This window comes from Mytilus galloprovincialis, chromosome 3 (genome assembly GCF_965363235.1).
Source record: "Mytilus galloprovincialis chromosome 3, xbMytGall1.hap1.1, whole genome shotgun sequence".
NCBI classification, from domain to species: domain Eukaryota; kingdom Metazoa; phylum Mollusca; class Bivalvia; order Mytilida; family Mytilidae; genus Mytilus; species Mytilus galloprovincialis.
In genome coordinates, this window is record NC_134840.1 from 54201391 (window position 1) to 54215582 (window position 14192).

Sequence of the window (14192 nt, forward strand, 5' to 3'; positions counted from 1 at the left end):
TTTAACTTGGACCATTTTTTTTTTTAATTTCTAGTTATGGTATTATAGACCTTCTTAAAATCAACTTGATAGTGGGAAGGATTTGTTATAGAGGCACACTGAAAAAAGGATTTATAAAGCTTTTTTTCTGACATCCAATATGTTTGTTACAGAAGATAATTGATTTATAGCGTTTGTATTTTGACGAAAACCATTCTGCTCGTCGACGAATATGTTATTGTCATCTACCCATTTCGTTTAAATTATTACAATAAACGGCTTTTTGAAACACTAGCTAAATTAAATGCAATGCCTCTGTAAGACAATTAAGGGGTCGCTCGGACCTTTCATGTATAACAAGGCTTGATGGGAGACATATCAGTACGGGAGCAATTAAAGGAATTAAATTATAGATATTTTGTTATCCTTGATGTGCGACATATCAAATATATCAGAACGGCAGCCATTCAAGTATAGATGATGGTGTATTAAATTGATACTTTTTTTCTGAATTGGAATACGCAAAGTTTAAAAAAAAACTAGTACTTTTGTAAAAATATTATAACCTAAGATCACATTTAAATTATTAGTTCATATAAATAAAAAAAATTTATTTGTATAAAAAAGGGGGGACATATATCCACATGGATAAAAGTCATGTAATATTGCGATCGGGAACCAGTCTGCAATATGCATGATAGAAAATTTAAAACACTTTAACGTACCTGTAGGTTTCTCTAGATTTTTCGTTGCTATTGAATAAATCTAGCCTGGTTCCCGGTCAGTATGTACATATATCGTTAGAATAGATACAGAGGGAACCAACATTAAAATATCCGAATGTGCAAAGCAGACGATCTTGACAATGGAATTTATTTCCATGCAAGAACTGATAGAAAAACTCTCTCCACACGATAAAGCAGCCCTCATTCATGTCGTTGAAATCCACGATAAATATTGTCAACAATGCATAAAACACAAAGAGCTAAAACATGAGTGTTCTGATCAGTATGTATCTCAAAACTCACATGAGTTCGTCAAAATAATTATGACGTCTAGAAAGGCTATTTTATAATTTTGCTTTGACCCTTCCTGCTCGCAGGAAGGCGTCAGCGCAAAAGAAAGAAGACAGACTTTCAATACGTAATAATTAGGCACTGACTACGGTTACATGGACATGTAATAATGATAAAATAATCATTGTTACATAGGAGACTAATTCAGTAATTGCCGGAATGCAGGGGCTGGGTATGGAACCGATTGATAACGAATGTCACAACAATATTTTTGTCTACAGTTACATTACGTTATTGTTACATCAAGGATAGTGACTAACTATACAAATCTTTGATTACATTAAAGAATGCCACCATAATAAAGATTTCTTAAACTTTAACCTCTGTAGTTTTCAACTTTTAATAGTTTGTACTTTGATATGTACTATACAGTAGAGTGGGGCGCTCATATTTGCAAGGGACACAATTTTGCCGTTTTATGATTTTGAGGTGTAAAAACTTCAAAGGATAGGTGAAATGTTAGAAATATGCCGGTAAAATACACCTAATTGCTATTTATTCCATTCCGGATACATTCTAAAATTACAACTTTTTTATCCAGTTGAAGCTTATAGGGAAAACGGTACTATTTATTCTGCCATAGGCGACAATACTAACATTTTTTAATTTTACCACTTTTTATAATAAAAACCTGGATAAAACAGTTATGTGTGGTGTTAGTTCTTTATTACTCTATTTTAAAAATTGAAGCCAAATGGTATCATGACCAATTTCTAACAGAGCTTGTTTATGTTATCCATGTCATTTTGCAGCTAATTTATAAAATTTTGAAATCCTTTTCAAATAATTCTCTAGAAAATATTTCAATAGGTTTTAAAATTTATATTGTAAATATAAACACTGCAGTTATTCATAGATAAATAAAAAAATATATTGTACCCTTACATCCAATCACGGCGCTCCTAAGTTGACTTCCTTCACCTGTCTTGGGTACACAAATGGCCAATCTAATGCTGGGAAAATGTAATAGTACCGTTTTCCCATCAGGGACCCTGTTTAAACAATGCACCATGCATTATACTTTTTAATGACACCTGTTTAAACTACCGTAAATGCTTCAAACAAAATATTTTTTTACTTCAATTTTAATTTCGAAAAAGTGCATCATACTCTATCAAAGTTTCTTAATGATCGCTTTCTAAAGTTTTTCCTCCCTCAGCTCACTACTGATGACCTCTATTTTTGGAGGCCTGACCGTAACAGGAAGATGTATAATTGACTGTTTTTCCCGGATTGGACTAAATAGTGATAAGGTGTATTATATTATTATAACAAATATGATTATTTTTTAAACTTACACAAAATTGACAAAACATCAGGAAATTTCAAATAGCCTAATAATCTAACTTTTCAGATGATTTTTTTTTCAAAGAAACCCATTTTCAAGCTAAGAATATTTTCTTTTTGATGTTATCTTCAAATAGAAATATCAGTATACTTCAAAAACATAAAGACCTGAACATAAACTGCAGAAAAAATGGAAAGTTATGGCGAAAATAAGCACCCCACTCTATTTGTAATTATGATGATAATAATAATAGATTCAACAAATTGTGTATAAATAGTTTTAAGTATAAATTGTTTTGTATTCCAAACACTGTCTGACTGACAAAATGTAGGAACAAAATTTCATTTGGTTAGACAGAAATTTTTAGATTTTTTAATTGATCAAATAGTAGAAGATGTCAAATTTCTTTTTCTGTTGAACTTATAGGAGAAAAAAAAGGTTATATATCGAAATAAAAAAAGAACTAAATTACAGAAATCGCTTAAATTTAACAATTGTTTAGTTGAAGTACAGCTTAGTTGAAAAAAATAACAAAAAAATATAGGTCACCAATGAGTTAAAAAAGATATTTCAATTTTAATGCAAAAAAATTGCAAGGGAGATAATTTGGAGCTTTTTCAATGATATAAATATTTAGAAAGTCGTCTGGGGCCAAAACAAATCAATTTTTTTGGTTAATTTTTGAACCATGTCATAAAGTAACAACTTATAGTGTAATAAATAAAAATGTGTAATGATAAAGAAATGTTTAATATTTAGCTGAAATTTTAGTACCCGCGAGCCTCCTTAAACAATATCAAAACTAAAATTTTTAACTCAAAAAGTGCAGAATGGAATTGTGCAGAATGGAATTGAGCAGTATGCAATTATACAGACATGTACAATATTGCATCACTGGTTTGTAATGTCTGCTTGGACTGAAACATGCTTCAAAAACAATTTACTGGATTTGTAGAAACTGTTATTGTAAATAAAAATTTAAAAAATTGTATGCAATATTGTAGACACAAATATTATTGTTACATTTGTAATTAATTGGTTCCTTACCCAACCCTGAATTCCGGAAATTAGTCTCCTTTTATTTTACATTTCCATGTAACCATAGCCAGTGCCTAATAATTATTTGGACTATACATGAGTTAATTATGCAGTGACTTATTTTATTTTTTGTTATTTTCTGCTGTTAGTACTGACTACTGAGTACTGCAGGGTAAAGAAAAAGCTAAGCTGAAAAATTAAACAATCCTACAGTAGTCCTAATGATATATGACTTTATTTGGACAAATCCTATTGTAGACCCAAGATCAAAGTGAAAGTTGTTTTAAACTAATAAATTTTTAAGTTTCTTTTTCATAGTAATTTTTTGAACTTGCTCACAAAAATTTAGTCAAGAAAAGAACAGTGATATTAACTACACATATTTTGTTTATTTCAGACATGAAGCTCAGTTAATTGATACTACCATAGACCATATAGAAACTGCATCTATCATAAACTGTTCAGACCATGGTTCTTACAAAACCACAGTAGATGATGGTTTGTACATAAAACTAAAAGAAATATTTTAATAATATAAGGATATATTTAAGCGAGTTTTGTAAGTCCAAGGACCATAACTCAGCACAAAATCATCAGAACAGAACGAATTTCGAACTTGATCAGTAACTTGTCATGATCAAACTATATACCATGCAATTTTCAAATCAATGTCTTCAAGCATGACAAAAAAAAGTGGAAAACTGATAATTAGAGTAAATTTTGTTAGTCCAAGGACCTTTTAACTGTTCACAAAATCAAGCATGACAAAAAAAACTGGAACACTGATTATTTGAGTAAATTTTGTTAGTCCAAGGACCATAACTATACACAAAATCATCAGACCGGAACAAAATTTAAATTTTATCTATAACATGTCTTGATAAAACAATACACTAAATATCAAATCAACATCTTGAAGCATGAAGAAAAAACTTGTGGTAAACTGATTTGCCAGACTGATGGATGGACAGACAGATGCACAGATGAACAGAATTCAAATCTAAAGTCCCCTTTAACTTGGTTGGTAGGACACTAATTTTAAAAAGGGTTCAGCTAGCAAGCAAGCTGACCAAAGATTTTGCCTTTACCTACACACTTAAGTCATTGTGATGTTAATCTATTTGACAAAATTTATTTGAAGTAAAATTTGATTTTCAATTGAAATATCATACTTTGACAGCTTGATTGTTTAAAACATTTCCCTTTTACAGGGTATATAACAGAGGGGAAAATTTAGTCTAAAAATCTCTTTTACAATCACTTATACTACACAAAAGTTTACACATAACTATTGATTCTTTGCAGTTGAATGTAAAGACCAAGATCCTTATAATAATAAATCACCAGAAAGCCAGGGATGGAGTGACACACCTCTTTGTATGGATGGTGAGTAAAGCATATTGTTATATGCTTTAAGAAGTATGATAAATTCTGAAAAAAAAACTGCTGTTTTGGTAGAATTAAAGAGAGAATGAACAATTACTCTATTGTTTTCGGATTCAATATGGTTTTTGATTTTGTCTTTTTAAAATAGAACAACATTATTCAGTTAACCACTTCCTTGTCCCATTTTTAAATTAAAATTCTTATTCAAAGGCAAATATCTCACAACATATGCCATACATATACAGAGCTCCAGATAAGAATTCACAAATTGGGGTTTTTACCCACCATTTTCTTATATAATTGGGTGATAAAGTTTTTTAATTGCATTATCAATTCCAATTCACCCCTCAAGTTAATACCAAATTGGGGTTTTCACCAGCAAGCTCCTTAATGTATTGGGTTTTTTCATCAACACAATATTGAATATTTAGGCAATATCAACCCCAGATTTTTTTTCCATCTTTAATATGTTTCTTTCTTTGTTTAGCTGTTTTATTTGGTTTAGGGTTAGGATTAGGGTTATTTGCTATTTGCTAGCTGTTTTTTTTTTTTTTTTTTCACTGAGGAGCAATTGTAGGTTTAATTTGTGTCCTGTTTCAAACCTTCTGCCAGTTTTGTATTTTCTCACAAAAACGGATTTGTGTATTCACAGGCACTCGTCTTATACCTTTATTTAATAAATTCTGAGACCAGTGCCTGTGTGTGTATTCATTAATTAACCGTAAAATGAAAAAAAACATAGTAAATAAACTTTAATTATACTTCAATGTTTTTGTTTTATTCAATTTACATAACTCTGAGTTTAGTTGTCTTTTATTGGAACTTTTAGTTTCTGATGCTTTATCATGTCATAATTTATTTGGCCATTCACTTTTTCCAACTGATTTCGTTTTTGACGAAACCCCGTGTTCATTAGCAATGTTCTCGATAAGGTACGCACACACGCCCGTGCGTTCAATGGACGCTTCCTAAAAACACTGTCTGAGTCTTGTTGTCATCATAACTTTCCCTCAGCTTTTCAAAAGAAGCAGAAAACATGCTTCTATTCAATATTTTTACCGGACATTCACTTTCGTTTTAATTCAATGTATGTTCTGATAAATCCCGAGCAATGGAAAAAAAATATGACTACATGACACGCGCTAATTGGATAAACACCGAGAAGATCGAAATGTTTTCAAACACACGTGGACCTATTGAGCAACGGATAAGTCCAACAAGGACCCATTTCAGCTGCTTGATGCAGGGATCTATTTTTAGAAAGAAAAGGAAATTTCCAATTATAAATATTATAAAAATAGATTTACGCACCGACTGTAAACAGTAAGGGTAAATAACGTAACCGGTAGCCAATAAAAGGGTTGAGAACTCATGGTTTTGGCATATAATTGGGTTTTCCTTTGAATTAATTGGGTTATGGAACCCTGCAATGGCCAATTGCATTGGGTTTTTAATTATTTGTATTGCGTGATCACGCAAATACGCAGCTTATCTGGAGCTCTGATATACAAATCATGAGATTTTGAAACTTGAAAATTGATTAAGACAATAATACTAACACATATACAAGAACAGAACTATCATCGATTTAGATCCCTGACTTTAAAACTTGCATTTGCAGCCTCTTTTTATGGCATACAAGATTTAGGAGTATAGCCAAATCAAATCAGATGATAAATTGAATAATCAGACAATTTGAAAAGATGACAATATCCGTATTAATACTCATTGGTTGAATAGGGCCTTCGTTTTTCATGACACTTCCCTCAAGTTTGATTTTTAGAGTCCCATTCATCAAAACCTTGCATGAGCTAAGTTAAATAATTGTTTTCAGAAAAACAAACTCTGCGACAGGGCACTTTCAGCTCTTCTTCTTTATCAATAAGTCTATTAAAATTGTTTAAGGATAGCTCCTACATCAGAATCTGTACAGTTAAATGTTTAAATACATGTAACGTTTTGTTTGTAAACAAACAAAACATGCATTATTGTATTATTTAATTTTGAGGACTACCTGTAGTACCTGGTAAGCAAAGCAACCAGGACCTACTTATTTAAAATCACAAATCCTCTAAAGTGGTACAGTTCATGTCCTTAAGACCTGGTAAATTGTTTCATGGTTCATTCTTTTCTTTTCTTGTGAGTAATTTAACATTAAATTTACTATTTTCAGTTGATAATGAAGAACAAAGTGATGATTCATGTCTGCATGACAAAGTTACAGATTGTCCAGAGGTCACTCCAATTGTGCAAAATGGCAAGTTTATTTTAATGGAGCTTACCTTTATTTTTAGAATAAAGAAAAATACTATCCACAGTAGATAATTAAGTAAGTTGCAAGCAGTATGAATACATCATTAAAAGATTAAAGATGGAATAATATTGCAGTTGATGCAACTAAGTCTTATCTACTGGACTTATAGAGCCTATAATAACATGCGGTGGGGGACATTTAAATAACTTGTGCCCTTGAAAATAGTAATTTTAAGAAAAATTGCATTGCAAGTGCTCTCAGGCCTACATTTTGTGTAGGCTTGTTATATTAAATTTTCATTAAAGATTTAAAACAGCAATTTCAGGATAAATTTCAAAATCATCACTGATCAATTATTTTTACAAGTGTTTTTTTTTTCTCTTGGAAATGTATATATTGTATAGGAAATTGTATAACAAATGTCTCTTTATTACATTTCATATCAATATTTTATGAAAATTTATCTATCAATAATGTAGTTGGAATATCTAATGACTAATGTTAATCCAGAAATTATGTCCCCTTTGCAATGAAATTTGTATTGATGATTGCATTGTGAGCACTCAATCTTACACTTCTCATTTGATTTTTATGAAAATTATATCAAAGTTTATATATACTAGTATATTAGCAAGGTTTCCAAAGAGTCAAATAGTTAGTGCAATCAAATATTTTTATATCAGTATGTCCCTTGTAAATATAAATTATATGGAAACTAACATTGTAAGCGATCATACCTATATTTCTTGTACTAAGAATCTTATTAAAAAGTTAAACAATTCAATACCATTTCCTCCCCATAATTGGCTTTGACAAATATAATATGTGCACTGTTGAGGGACATTCAATGTCATTGCAACACTGTTCTTCCATTTATTAGTATTTTTAAAGGGCCCCATGATATTAAGAAGGGCTCCTTAAAAACACACACACTATGTATAACACTGCCTCAGATTTTTTTCCTTTTCTTATTTTTACCTAAAGCATGGAAAGTTAAGTTTTGGTACACAAATTAATTAATGAACAAAAAACTTTTTCTTTATGTTTGTAATGTAAGAGTTTAATGATTTTTAATTTAATTTTTATTATTTAGAGGTCAGTGCGAAAGGACCTGTGGACAAAAAAATTGAAGTTGGAGGTATGAAGACAACAAAATGTGCAATTCATCTTTTTAAAAGTGAGTTACATCTTATCTTAAAGATATTGGATGCATGGTCAGATTGAAAATATCTGAGGGACATGTAGACATTGTAGTAATTATATATACCTAATAAAGTAATCCTATTACTCATAGTGTGTGCAAAAAAATTGTGAAAAAAATCTCATTATTTTTTTAATTTTTTTAAAGTAATTTGTACTAAACAAAAAGATCAGGCAAAAACAACAGACATATGCCAAACAGAAACTTCAGAACATGAAGCTGATGTATACAAGATATGAATTATTCAGTCTACTAACTTTTGATATATAACACCATAAAAATTGCTTTCTCTGTTGCCTCTGCCAAATTACCACCTTTATTTCTGACGTTATGCATAATTCATTGCAGGCAACACAAAAATCTTCCTTTCCAAAAGTTAGCTTCTTAGATGACTCAGAATAAATATTAAATTTAGGTACCTTCAACACAAAATCATTTTAAATATGTAAATGTAAGCAACTTTAAAAGATGACACACAATGACTGAATGTCTTATATGAAGTAAAATTTGAGAGAAATCACCCTGTTACTCATATTTTATTTTGGAAAAAAAATATCTATAAAATGGCAATTATTGGTCAAATTTGACAATTGAAATATTTTACTATAAAAAAGATTTAAGATTAGTATTGGCAATTTCAAGAACTCTTATTAAACCTCACCTTAAATGGGTTTTCATGTTTTATTTTTAGAGTGGTTAAAACAGAATGGAATAAACCAGGATTTTGAGTACTTGGCTGTTGACAAAATTGCAGAACATGTAAGGCATATGGGAACAACCAAAACATTAAACAGAAACCTATTGTATCCCCCTCGAACAATGCATTTCATTAGGTCCTCTGTAATGCAATATCTTAATTCTCAACCTTACAATAGGAGAATTTCTCAAGCATTCTTTAAAATGAGCACAGAAAACAGGAAAACAACAGAAAACACAAACATGTATGATCTGTCATTAAGGAATCCTATAACACAACCAGATTTAAGGAAGATATATACCAGTGGAATTTTTGGAAATGGTGAAAATTATACTCCAAAGTTGTTATTGTACAAAGTATGGTTTGAACTAACCCTACATTTCAGTAACTTTTTGAGGAAAAATGGAAGTAGGTTAAGAAGAGAAGAATTGAAGATAGCTACTGATGAAAAAGGAAGATTGTTTTGTACCTTTTGTTTAAATGAAATGGTTGATACCAGATGGATGGATGCTCCAAGGATTTATAGCATGCCTGGAAACCCTTTCTGTCCAATGAAAAGTATACTGCTATATATTAGCCATCTAAATCCTAATAATGATCTGCTGTTTCAAAAACCAGCAAAATTCTTCAAACAAGATGCAGAATGGTATACTAGTTCACCCCTGAGTCAGCATACAATAAAGAAAATAATGAAAGTCATCTCTAAAAGTGCTGGTCTAAGCATCAACTATCCAAACATTTGTGTCCGTGAGACAGCTTTTGTTGTTTTGTATGAAGCAGGACTTTGGGATGACGATGAATATAAAAAATGTTGGGTAAGAGGAAAGGGTATTAATGTTGGCTCAAGGAAAGAGGAAATTTTCTTAAAATTACAACAGTATATACATGGCGACAAAGGTGAAATAACACAACCAATATCTACTGCTATAAACAAACAGGCAGAGGATGAAGATCAAACAAAACCAGCAACTACAATAAATATGATTGACAATTCAAATGTTCAGGTTACCCATGATATACAGAAGAAACAGCAAAATGATATATCACTTTTGGTTCAACAAACTAAAAACCAAGAAAATACGGAGGAGCAAAAAAAGGGTACCAATCAACAGACAGATTCTACAGCCACCAGGCAGACTGACACAGAAAAAAGCAATTTTCTTCAAGATCAGCAGAGTAAACAAGAAAACAACAAAAACAGCATTAACTGCAATGATGGCATAATGGTGTTTGATTACATGAAGTCTGTATCCAAATGTCAGTATAATGAAAATAAAACGAGTACTGTGACTCAATCAAAGGAAGGCAGTCAACCATCAAAAGTGACAAGCAACCAAAAACTTCCTAGACATGTTATAATCAGAGCACCTTATAATTCTATTAAAATTGAAAATATCCAATCAGACAACAGTAATTTGCTTAGCACTGCTTATAAAAAAGAGGAATATGATAGTGGGAATACAATAATGGCAAATAAAAAACCATTTATGCCAGTACTGAAAGTTCCTCCAACTAGCAACCAAGATAAAGTAATGCAACACCAACAAGTTTCAGCAGTTAGTAAACTAAGTCCAGGCTGTTCATACATGATTCCCCATACATCATGGTCTGATAACCAAGGACATGTAAATTATTTGTTTATGAATACAAATCAGTGTATTCCTAAAACAAATGTTGAACAGAAAGACAAATTACCATTCATCCAAGTAATAGACAAAAAGATTTCACAAGAAAGTAAACATGTCAACAGTAAAGAGAAAAATACAGAAACAATGATGGAGAAAACTCACAGCATTCAAGATACAAAGGGAGTGACTACTGTACTGGCAAAGCCACAGGAGTGTCTAAAAACACAAGAAATAATACAAAGAAAATCCTCAAGAAATGACAGTAGAACCTGTAAAGTCACACCTATTGTGAGACATAAACCAACAGAAAAACCTACTATGAACAGATCTGAACAAACTAGACATGCTAACATAGAACAGAAAAATACTTCTCAGCTTTTAGATTTAACAGACATAGAAAGTCCAAACTCCTCCTCTGAAAACCCTATCATGACAAGATCTGAACAAGCTAGACAGCAACATGGTAATATAAAGCAGAAAAATACAACTCAATGTTTACATGTTCCCGACATAGAAAGTCCAAACTCCACAACTGAAATAAATTCACAAAACCTAACCAAAACCAAACAGTTTGTCTTTGTAAACAAGAAGGGAGTAAAATGTGTGAAAACAATAGATACTTCTATGTTCAGAACTCAAAGTACAGAAACAACCACCACAAACATAGTTCAGGCACAAAATTCAGAAACCCCTGTAGTATCATTAAATCAGAAACCAGAACAAAAAAGAATAGGTGGAACTCCTGTTTATTTTGCAAATGAGAAAGATTCAAGTTCATTGTCTGATATTCTTCATAAAAACTTAACAGCAGCAAAAATGGAATCTTATAAAAAAGGGAATAGTGTCAACAAATCTATGACTATGCAGATGAAACCCAGTTCTGTTCAAATGATTCACATTGAGGCTGTCCTTGAAAATCATAAAATTGAACATGGCAACATTTCTGAAGATGACAGAACATCTCAAGAGAGAGTAGAACTAAGCATGAATACCAATTCAGAAGAAAATATTGCTCCAGTAATATCTTTTGATCAGAAAAGTAAATTATGGGTCGTTCAGAATATGAATGATTTCTTAAATCATAAAATGCCTTCTAAATCAGATACAGGTAACATTGGGAGGAAAGAAATGCCAACTAAACATGAAAATCGAGAAAAAAGTAAAATTAGTAGTGAAAACTGCATAGAGACCGACATTCATTATTCCAAGGAGAGTCCAAAGCCTGATTATAAAATAAAAGCAAGTAATCTTGAACATATACAGACCTTAATCAAGGAAAAGGTACAAAATCTCAAGAAAAGGAAACATCTAGAGACCTTAATCCAAGAAAAGGTACACAATCTCAAAAAAAGGAAACAGAGCACCAAAGTACATGTTAAGGGAAAGTTGGACAGTTATTCAAAAACAAGTTCCCTGCATGTCATTTCTGGTGCAGAGAAAGTGGAAGTAAAAGAAAATTTACAAAAATGTGATGAAGTTACAGATGGAAAGAACTTATTAGATAGGCAAAAAGTTATAATGGAAAACAGTTGTAACTTTTTAATTACTGATGTAAAATCTATAGATACTTTTAATACTGATGACACTAACTGGAGAGCGGAGGAAAACAATACTGATGAAAACAATAACTCTGAAATAATATCAGAAAACATGATACGTGGAGAAGTCGAAAAAATATCAGAGACAGTTGTAAACAACACAGATCCAAAAGTAAAATCAGAGTCTAATTTCGATGAGTTTTTGCCAAAGTTTCAACAGCAATTTTCACAAAGGAAGGATAAAATAGCGAAGATATTAAAAAAGATTCAAGTGGATTCAAAAAGATTAGAAATTTTGAAGACAAAGAGATCAACTACCATAGATGACAGTTTAGAATCTGAATCGAACATGGCACATTGTGGTCGAAATATACCATCTACTGAGATCAGTACTGAAAAATTAGCAGAGGAGGATAAAAACAAATTGCCACATGAATTTGTTGAAAAATCTAGCCATACAGGTCATTTAATGAAACCTAAAAGATTTGTGTTCAAAAAGAGGAAACAATGTAATGAGAAAGGATCAAATAAAACTATTGTTCAACAAAATACTGAAACAGAAGAAAATCAAAAGGATTTATCAGAAACAGAAAAAGAACATTTTTCACCATTGAAATTAGCTTTTAGAAAAAAAGAGGGAAATGAATATGAGATAATAAAGTATCAAAATTCCAATAATTTTTTTTATTCACCCTCATTCCGGGAGGATTCTCCTGATATAAGAAATATTCCCCAAAAGAAAGAAAGGAATACGAGTTATGCAGAAAAACTTTCTGAAAACAGGAAAAGAAAATCCTCATATGATAAAAAAGATCAAAATGAAATTGAAAACATGGAATTTTACATTGAGCAGAATAATGAAAAAGAGATTGACTACACTTCTGTTCCTTTACCATTCAAGAACAGAATCAGGATGAATCATTCCTATCAGACTCAACAGCGTAACAGTGAGGAAGAAGACCAGCAATTGAACTACAGTTTGACAGAAAAAGAGATTTTTTCTGATTCTGACTGGAGTCTTAGTGATGAACCAAGTCTGCTGAAATGTGTAAATACAGCTACATTTAACTTTGCAGATATAGAAAATGATGTTTAATCACTTACTATTTATCTATATACCTACAAGTATATCTTGGCAATACAATTCATATATTTTGCTAAGAAAAGATGTTGATAAATTATTATTAATGATTTCAAAACATCCATAAAAATCACGACTTCTTCTAGATATCCTACGGTTTGTTTTTTCTTGTTTTAGTTGTATTTTTCTTGACAGTGTTTGATGTAGTAAAACAGATGAACAGGGAACTTGTATTGTTAGAAGTGATATACACTATGGTAAATTATTGACTTTTTGAAAGCTTTAAACATTAAAAATGTTGGAAATCCCTTGACACTTCACAAATACCAAGCCTTAAACATAAAGCTTGTCTCAAATAAGAGTCAAATATAAGCAACAGCACAGTTTTCTTTTAATAACAAGATCATATTGCTTAAACATTTAGATAAATCAATTTCATTCTGACCTATGTAATGAGTTAAAACTAATTAAAGACATTATTAGTTACATGGTGTGTTAGTGACCTAATACATGTATACCGGGTCAGTAAATTCCATTTGGGGTGAGAACGAACCCCCATATGAAATTTACTGACCCCCATATATATTATATTAGGTCACTAGCACAAAATGTAACGAATTTATCTTACTGACTAACTTTATATGTTGAATTTAGACTAAGAGTTGTCTCATTTGCAATCCTACCACCTCTTCTTATTTTATATTCAAATGTTCAATTTTAAGAACCTACTTACATTGGTCTGCACAAAAAAGCTAATGTCAACAATTACAATATGATATTAACAACCTTGATATAACAATATTAAACAAAACTTTCAAAACATTTAAATAATCAAATAGTGCCAAGGTAGTAACTCAACTGCTAACTGTGTATTGAAATAAGCCCTGCCTACCTACTAACCTAATATGGAATATACAGGATCTCCATGCAGATGCTTTTAACCAATCATATTCCTAGAAATATATAGGAGGTAAGAAAAATCATGTTTCATTTTCCCTTAAAAACTAATCAACCAGTATAGAATTA

At 31.0% G+C, this 14192-nt stretch overlaps 1 protein-coding gene across 1 annotated transcript; it reads left to right on the top strand.

Moving 5' to 3' along the window:
- Positions 1-819: 819 nt before the first annotated feature.
- On the top strand, positions 820-13313 carry LOC143068327 (uncharacterized). Its single transcript, XM_076242276.1, has 6 exons — positions 820-987; positions 3779-3879; positions 4687-4767; positions 6941-7024; positions 8115-8198; positions 8914-13313. Exons 1-6 carry the CDS (start codon positions 845-847, stop codon positions 13179-13181), a joined length of 4761 nt encoding a protein of 1586 aa, XP_076098391.1. The 5' UTR covers positions 820-844; the 3' UTR covers positions 13182-13313.
- The last annotated feature ends 879 nt before the right edge of the window (positions 13314-14192 follow it).

Bases quoted from the DNA above. Each gene is read 5' to 3' on its own strand.
- LOC143068327 (XM_076242276.1), top strand. From the start codon at position 845: ATGGAATTTATTTCCATGCAAGAACTGATAGAAAAACTCTCTCCACAC. The intron at 988-3,778 runs GTATGTATCTCA...TGTTTATTTCAG, and splicing joins AAACATGAGTGTTCTGATCA to ACATGAAGCTCAGTTAATTG. The intron at 7,025-8,114 runs GCAAGTTTATTT...TTTATTATTTAG, and splicing joins CACTCCAATTGTGCAAAATG to AGGTCAGTGCGAAAGGACCT.